Source organism: Amblyomma mixtum, chromosome 3 (assembly GCF_055824585.1).
Source record: "Amblyomma mixtum isolate Tamu chromosome 3, ASM5582458v1, whole genome shotgun sequence".
Taxonomy (NCBI): Eukaryota; Metazoa; Arthropoda; class Arachnida; order Ixodida; family Ixodidae; genus Amblyomma; species Amblyomma mixtum.
In genome coordinates, this window is record NC_143014.1 from 171,706,087 (window position 1) to 171,715,468 (window position 9,382).

At 43.3% G+C, this 9,382-nt stretch overlaps 1 protein-coding gene across 1 annotated transcript; it reads right to left on the reverse strand.

Moving 5' to 3' along the window:
• Positions 1 to 5,786: 5,786 nt before the first annotated feature.
• Positions 5,787 to 8,382, reverse strand: dup (chromatin licensing and DNA replication factor double parked). The gene has a single exon (XM_089581926.1). It carries the CDS (start codon positions 7,926 to 7,928, stop codon positions 6,282 to 6,284), a length of 1,647 nt encoding a protein of 548 aa, XP_089438052.1. The 5' UTR covers positions 7,929 to 8,382; the 3' UTR covers positions 5,787 to 6,281.
• Positions 8,383 to 9,382: the final 1,000 nt, after the last annotated feature.

Consider the following 9,382-nt stretch of genomic DNA (forward strand, 5'->3'; position numbering starts at 1 on the left):
GTCCCACATTTGAACAACTTGTTTCTCAATTCATCAACATTGATAAATCCCCAACACAGTTGTTCTCATGTGGCTTCACAGAAAAATCGTAACAGACGGCCCTATACAACAATGTATTAGTGATTAAATTGGTTTTTATGAGACAAAGCTGCACTATGCTCAATAAGGCAAGTCGTAAATGGCTCCAAATTATGAGGAGTGCTTCACGATGCACCACAATCTCTGCACAAAGACTTTTCAGATTTCTGCTGGAAATCAAACCCCTGACTGAACAACATATTAGTCAAACATGTACATTTAAACTATGCATTCCAACTGTCAGAGCTTGCAGTAACATAATGCAAATAACAAAAACTACCTGCATTATGCAACTGATTTGTTTGTCACTTTTAGGTGCTTCAATAAGGTCAGTACCGCATTGCTCGTGAACTAACCAACACTAGGTGGCACTCCATAAATATACTGGAGAGCTTGACTGCTGACATTTATTTAGCTTTATTACTACAGAACAGTAGTGCCGCGCATACATTACCCATGTGGCTGGCAGCACTTGATGGGTGCAGACCCCTCACGTCACTACCATCCATGCTGCTACAGCTCATTCCTGTATACAAGAACACAATAAAGTACTTTTTCTTCAAAATATGAGAAGCGCTGATAAAAGAGGCGAAAACCGAGAGCTTGGGAAATCACGACACGCAGCCAAGAAGTCAGCATTATGCAAGAAGCACAACAACACGCAAAGCACTGAGAAAAAAAGGACTTTATAATAGCACGCAGATGCAAATGTTCCCATCGCAGCGTGCACCGCGACTGAAACGTTATACATTCCTAATAAATTTGGTAAAAAAAGAAAAACTTTAAGGTTTTTTTTTTCTTTTTCATAAGTGCAAATATATAACGACACGCATTTGGACCTGCCAACCTCCCGCTCCAGCTAGACCGCTTGCTACTAGCAACGGGCACAACTTGATGTGACCAGCCTGCAGAAATATGGCTATAAGATATAATAACAGCATGCGGGTGCCCAAGCTCTTTCCAAGAAGAGCCAAAAGCGAGCAGCCCAAACTGCAGGAGCGCGCATCATTTCGCGTCGCAAGGCAGCACCACAGAAACGCACTTACCTTGATGCATTCCCAGAACCAAGTTTGTGTCCATAGCTGCAAGTGTTTGAAAAACAAAAATTTACTGAGAATTCATTCAGTCGACGAAAAAGCGATGATCCGACGCCGCGCGCACAGATGAGCGTCGGAGCGCTTCCGAAAATTGCGCGCGTCTGCAAGCGCGCTGCATTTTCGGTGATCTTCGGTTACAAACGGCTACCAAACAGTTTTACGCATTTCTCGGTTGCAGCAAAGTTACAGCACCAGTTTGCGGGTGGCCTCATCACCAAAAAGAAGCGAATCTCCATGCACGACTCTGGTTTGAAGTTCTCCGTACTGCCGCCGAACAATAAGCCCAGCGTGATTCACATGTTAACTTTCGCCGCTTTTCATACACGCCAGGGACATTTTCCAGTGCAGCGTACTGAATTTAACTGCATGCAGTCAAAGTTCGGCGCAAATTAATCGGGAATGTAAAAGCAAACGGTTTGAAATAAGCGTCAACTATAATGTCACTGGAGTTCCTTTAAAAGAAGCATCCTTAATGCGGACGCCATGTTTTCATCTTTGTGCGAAGCGCATCAACAGAAAAAACGTTGTTTTCGTAACGATGTAGTTCACGAGAAAAAGCACACTGCGGCATCGCTTTTATTTGTGTTGTTTGCGCGCAAAAGCCCGTCGTTTATAGCACGTGTTCGGTGCGTTTATGAAAATAATTGGCGCAGATAAAACATGGGGCGAGGAGGTTCGTTTACTGTGAAAAGCTTACCTCGTTGCAGTTTCTGCAGAAAAGACGTTTGCCGTAGGACGCCCTCGCGAACGCCGCCTGGCCCCCTCCCCCCCCTATCAGCACTTCATTATCTAGTCAAGGGATGCCCATTTGATAGGCAAACACGCGTAAAAAGCGAACATCGAATGCTTTGGTTAAAACGTCAAAACCCTCCATTTGTTTATGCCAGTGTTGCCAGTAACTGGACGCATCTTTCCGCTATAGGCGGCCATCTTGCTCTTGCACTTTTGATTATAGCGCGTACTTTCGCTATTAAAACTTACCACGCCTTGCAGCGCTTATGGCAGACATGCGCTAAGTAGACATAGCTGCCACATCGAATATTCTACCTGGAAAGTTGTTCCATAAGGACTTTAGGGCTACAAGTGTGCATATGAATCTGCAGCTGTGCTTTAAAGGACACTTTTTAATATTCAGCGGACATTCGCGTAACTGATGCATGTAATCCTGAGAAAACAATCGCTAAGTACTTGTGCGACCGGAAAGTTGGGGAAAATGTTATGAAATTGATTGGTGCCATCGTTTTAACAGTGTTAAATAACCTCATAATTGCTTTGTGCACTAATTCTAGCTTAATGCAATATATAAAGTGACCAAAATATCAGAGTATGCTGAAGCATACACTTGACTAACTCTGAATGAACCATTAGGCTGCATATATTTTAGCTTGAAGCAAATTTGGCAGAAGTCATTGCATTTTATTTTATGTATATTTAGAGCACAAACAACTGCACTTTATAATGCATAACTTTACATAAATGAGGCAACTAAAGTGCCACTAGAAGAATAGAATGAATGAAATTCAGGTGTCAAAATGAAACTGCATTTTGACTAAAATTCATAGCATGGTTTGCAGACATATGTTAGGGTCAAAAATAGTAACATTTCATCACCTTTGCAATTGGGACCCTACTGAAAGACCTGTTCAGTAACAAAAATTACTTTCAAGAGCGAACTCTTTCTAGTAGGAGCAGCAACTACGAGAGGCAAAGCGAAGGAAGCAGTCAATAAAACCTGTAAGACACAAGCTTACAATCATGTTAAATTAATTTGAGAAACATTGCTCCTATACAGGAAACACCACAGATTTCCATGCAGCAATAGTGAATTCATGTGCCTTGGTATGCAGTTACTAACCATCTCTCAGCAGTCCAGAGGCTATAGTTGACATCTGCCACCTTAAAAACTAGGCATACCTGATACCGGAAACAGCGCAAGCACTGACAAGGCTCCCTGTTCTCATGTCCCCAACAGAATGTGAGAGCCTTGTCTGGGAATGAGACCTTTTGGTTGGAAAGCAAGCCTCGTGAGCCAGCGAACACAAATGGCCAATTACTGTTAAAAATGTCCGAACAGAAACCCAATTATTCGTTGCCGCCTGTAATAAAGCTAACATTTTTTGCCACCCGACATACTATGATGGGATGCAACTCAAGATCCAAGCAGCAAATGCCCTTCAAAGGAGGCCCTTCAGCCAATGGGTTCGACTGATTATAACGATGTCATGGTTAATCCCTTAATCTGTGGTTAATCCCCTTATACCTGCCAGACCCCTGAGATAGCTAGCTACCAGGAGCAAGAGGATTAACCATGAGGTCATGCAAACTGGTTGATGCCATTGCCTGGAGAACGTCCTTTGAGGGTCATCTGCCACTTTATTCTTCTAGTTGTATCTAACTATAAACCATTTTTCATGATTCACTGGCCAATCTGCACTGCTCATTTGCTTTCAAATGGGTATGCAACATCTGTGCTCATTCAATGTGGCAGCCCAGACATCCCACATTTTATTGCATCTGGTCAAGAAATATCATGACAGAATTAACATAAAGAGCTGCAGTGGCTGTGCGTCTAGCGAAAACAATGTATTTCTATGTCTGTGTAACAAGATGAACAGTTGCTTGGTTTGATTTATTCCGGTTTAACGTCTCAAAGCGACTCAGGCTATGAGGGACGCCGTAGTGAAGAGCTCCAGAAATTTCGACCACCTGGGGTTCTTTAACGTGCACTGACAACGCACAGCACATGGGCCCCTAGAATTTCGCCTCCATCGAAATTCAGCCGCCGAGGCCGGGATCGAACTTGCATCTTTCGGGTCAGCAGCCGAGCGCTGTAACTACTGAGCCACCGCAGCGGGGCAGGTGAACAGCTGCATTTTATTTTTATACCTCATGCAAGCTTAGCAAGTTTGATTACAACTGCATCCTTCATGCAGTTTGCTCAGCCTTCAATAGCCTATGTTGACCTTGGTTCGCTTGTCACAGGCACAACTCTCTGATACATGACACTGGCAGTAAAGGTCAATCATAGTTACAAGGAAACAATGATTATAACAAAAAATTTCCATGGCTGTTTCAACTGTGTTAATATCAATGTCTGATTGTAAACTGTCCAGTTCCTGTGAAAAGAAAACAAGCCACCGTACATAATCCTGGGAATGAACTCACACTATCTAATTGCAATGCTGGATCAAGTAAATGAACAGCTATATAGTTTAGGTGACCAGCGTTTCAACATGTTTTCATGCTTCGACTGCCAGTTTCATAATTTTTGCTACTTACTTTGCACACCAATTTGTTCACAAACAGTCAGTGCAACAACCATTCACAAACATAACTTTACTGCGCAGTGATGAAATTTGTGCACCTCAAAATTTGCAACACCTGTGTGGAGTATACAACTCATGGTTGAATGCCAGTGAAGGCTTGCAGCTTTCACTGCTGTTTTTACAGAATGGCTACCTCAAAGCAACCGATGCAACATATGGTCACTAGCCATACCAACAAATGAGTCTGACAAAACATTCCTTCATTACCACTAATGTTCATACACCAATATTTACAACGAGCCTTAGCTTTTCTTCCACCATTAGTCTATGAAGTTACCCAATGACGGTCACATTAGGTTATATATAAATATATGCACAGACACAAGCTACTCGAAACCACAGTTTGATTTTGTAACAGCTCATAACCACAAAAGTATTCTTTCACAGTTACCTAAAGCATTTCTGTAACTGCTTGCACAGATGTGTTTAAAAGACATCACCAGTGGGCACAACCTGCTCTTCCCTTTCATTAATCATCGTCCAAAAACTTCAAACTTGACAGTCACATTACACACCTTTCTAATGGTTCCATTAGGCCAGGAGCTAAACAATATTGCTTTTCCTTTTTTTCCAATCATCTATACCTGGAAGGGTTCAGGCACACCCAGCTAAATGTAACAACAGTCTTACAAGGGGCACTGAAGACGTCTCAATCAGTTATTGTTCGCAGTAAAAATAGATGCTCTGGCACTACTTCGCTGTGTCACCGTTTGTCTGGCAACAAAAGATGCATTTATTACAGAGAAAATTGATTTAAAAATGTTCTCGCCAGTTCATTTATTTATTGTAATACTCACAGCCCCAAAAGTGTATGAATTCAAGATAGTCTTACAGAAAAAAATGTATTGCCTTTGTTTTCAAATGAATGGCAGGGCAGTGCAGCCTCCGGGATTTGTGCCCAAATATCGTTGTCAGCGCAAGCTGACACAAAACAACTTACAAAATACTTACAAAATCTGCCAGTGATGACAACACCTGTACTTCGTTTTTTATCTGTTCTAGCTTATAGAGCTCAGTTTCTCTTGGTGATTAGAACGCGGTACCCTCTCAGTACAGGTTAACTTTTTTTCTTAAGCGATGTTTATTGCTTCAGGGCATAAAATGGTATGTAATGATGGATTTGTTCTCAGTGTCCCTTCAACAGACACGGCACACAATCAGTCTCGGCAAGTTTGAGATGCAATACACAACCTAGAGGAAGAATTCGCTCTAAATAGTTACCTTTAGGTTTCCTGGCTCAAGTTGTAGACCATATTGTTGATTATTGCAGAGATGTGCAATAACAGATGAAAATCCACAATTATAAAATTGTATACTTTATTTGGCTTGAACCAATTACGAACATGAGAGTAGAGTGTAGCAAAAAGACAAATATGGGCATGAGCAGTTACAGTGAGGTTCTGTATGTATAAATAGAATATCAAGCAGGAGTATCCACAAACAAAACTCCCCAGGTCTAGGTGCTGGCAGTGCACTTTAGCATTAAAAAATGTGGCATGTAGAAGTGTATACTATAAAAGCACAAAAATGAGCACCAAAAGCTAGAATAAAGTACAGAAACATGACATTAAGAAAATAAAAGGCAATATGAATTGAAAGCAAGAAATTGCTGTAAACACAGGCACTGTGAAATGCACAACACAAAACACTTGTCATGCATGACAACATATACCTCTTGTCAAGATTTTAAAAATGTATTACACTGCACGTCATAAAACCTCAAGTCATAAGAAAATACAGAAACCCTTGCAAAATAAAAGTGTGTACACCACTCATGCACTTACTGCTTCAGCTTATTTGTCACACGTGCAATAAGGCCATTGATATCGGTCTCTCTCACAATCTTAACAAATGTGCCCCTCCTTATGGTTAGCACCTTAAACCAGTCAGGAAACACTTTGGATGCAAGGGTGATGAGGGACTCAACTTCGACCACAGCCTGGATTGATGAAAAGCTTTCTCTGATCTTCTGCACAAGGTCATCCTTCAGTATAGCCGCCTTCTGCTCAGCAAGAAAATGAGACCGAGTGATTCTGATGAACTCGGGAAGCTTTGCCAATTCTGCTTGCTCTTTTTCATCCTCTGGGCGAAGTGTCATCTCTTTCACCAGCTTGAATGATTCCCTTTCACGAATACGAGCAAGCAGGTCCTCGGAGATACCTTTCAGGCACGTGCTGGCCGCTTCATCACTCTGTGCAGGCATCACTGTGACAACAGCTTCTTGCTGGCCTGCACTAAGGCCCAACAGCGCTTTTTCAATGCGCTCACCGAGCCTCACCTTGACCTTGTCTAACACATCCTGTGCTGATGAGAATGACCTCTTCAGTGGCGATTCTGGCAGAGCTGCTGGACATATGGCGGGTACACTGTCCAAAGGAAACTTTGGGTGCCAGCGAGTTAAAATGTCAGAAGAAATATTCACTGGAGGAGTCAAACTCAGCAGAAACTTCTCGTGGTGTTCTTTGACAGCAGAAAGCAAAAAGGAATGAAAGCGCTTCCTCCGGTGCAGGAGGTGGGCTGCAGTGAGCAGCTTACCATCTTCTGGGGGCAACTTTGGAGTTACAACTAGCTGGTATCCACCATCTCCAACTCCGCGCTGCAGCACCTTCTCCTGGCTCAAAATGTAGGCATCTGGGAAGACTGCTGTAATCTGGCCAAGCTTCGCTTTGCTGAAGCTTTTCTTTGACATCTCCTCTACAGAGCGCCTGAGTTTGTCAAATGTGCAGACCTCCTTCCTGTTGAACAACAACCTCACGATCGTGTCGCAGCACCGGAATATTTCAGCCAGTTCACTGTAACTGTACGGCAGGGTCAGGCTTGGTGCCCGTGGCTCCGTGAGATGGTGAAACCGCACGTACGCCGGATCCTCCACGGTTTTGCATTGAGCCTTCTTAACTGACTGTGCGCTGCTTAGGGCAGTCTTCGCATCATCAATAGCCTTTAACCTAGCTTGCAGTTCCCGCAGCTTGCCGGAGGCCGCCAGCTTTTTCATGAGAACGGCTTTCTGTTCCACAGCATCAGGCGTTTGCTTCAGCGGAGGCGTTACATGCTTTTCTTCCGTCTCTTCAGGCACTGATGTATGTAGTGTGGCAATGGTTTCTTCAGCACAGCTTGGTGCGTCGCTTTTTTGAGTCTCTTCATGAAGAAGCAGGCGTTTACGAACTGATGAAGGAGGTCGCCAAGCCGGCAAACTGCTACCTTGCTTGGAGGCGACAGGCGTCTTCTCAGCGGCGTCGATACGTCTCCTTTTGTGCGGCAAGCTGGCAGTTCCTGAAGTGGCACTTCTCAAAGCCTGAGTGACCGTCTTTGGCGTCCTCACAGTATCGATACTGTTTCCAAACGGCCCTGTTTCTTTGTCCTTCAAGGCAGAACCCTGTTTCTTTGCGCTGTAATAGCGCGTGAGAGCAGTCTGCTTCATCAAAGACATTTCGCACTCACAATACACGTTCCCGCCAAAAGAAAAAAAACAAACGGAATCACAAGGGTAACCAAGGGTTTTTTGCGCGCGTACTGCCACATACGCGCGAAAACAGGCGCAAGAACAAGTAAAAAACACAACAAAAGGTAGCGCATTGTGGCCAGCACAAAATTTAAATGTGCCAAATATTGCTAGGTTGCGTACTTTGTCGAATATTTACGCTCTTTGCTATAATAAACTACTATACAAAACTAAGACAGCAAAACGTAATTAACAAGTTAAGGCTCATGCTTTTGTAGACTTGGTTGTTGCTGCCGCAGCAGTCTGTGGCGCTGTATTACTGTCTACGGTAGGTAGTCTACGGCGTTAAAGCCCGTGTGGTGTTGCCCGCTTTAGGCAGTGTAGCTCAACGTTTTTAGATCTAAAACGTTGGTGTAGCTGTCCGGACTTTCTGAATTTAAAAGCATTTAAAACATCTTTATTCCATTTAATGTGTTTGTGCATTAGAGGTTGCAGGACTGCTCGACTTTCTTGCGTCGTAACGGAACGATTCTTGATTAATTGTCTGCGACGTAGATTTAATTCTGTGGGGATGCTGCGTAGTGGTGGAGCTAGAGTTTTCCGGTAGCGAAAAACTTATAACAAGAGGAAATTCTTGTGCATTGTTTAATGTGTTTACCAAATTTTTGTCTAAGGTCACATGCCACTTATGTTTGATACTTCCAAACTTTTGAAACGCTCGTAGTATCATTAAATTTTAAACTGGTCACTCCTCATCGAGGGTACTACGTGTGCTTAATTTTGACATGTTTTGAACTTCGGCCCTGAGTGATGAGGCTGACGTAAAAACTAGTGCGCTCAAGTGGTCGAAAAACTGCGAAGTGCAAGGCGCAGATTATGTGAAGAGGCAAAGCCTGCGGCCAAGTGATAGTCTCGCTCAGTTTCCTGCCTTTTCATTGCGAGCTTGATGCATTTTAAAAATCTTTTCGATGCTGCTGGGTAACCAGGGAAATTAAAACTGAGCAGACAGGACGAGATAGAGCAAAAAATTAAAATTAGCTTCCCCGGACGTGAACCAATCAGCCCGCAAAAATGTTTTACTGCTGTCTTTTTGTGGTGCACGGCTGATTCATTGTTGTGAATTGTTTAGTGTTAATGTGTGTCAACGGTTTGATTCGTTTTGTAAATTTCTGGTCTAGAATACTGCACAGCTCTGTTTCTTTAGGTGTAGGTGCCGTGAGCTTCATGTCGGGGCCCTTCAGCTTGCTGCTTTATTTGATACTGGCCTGGCCCCTGAGACGCATGCTGGCATCATATTTGCACCTTTGCGGCATAGATGTCTTATTTTAAAGCAGGGCAAAGGACACTGACAGAGACGAGTGGATACGCGCACCTACACTCGTAACTGTCTGCGTCCTATGCGCTGTTTTAAAAGATAAACATCTGGCCCACATATCTACCCT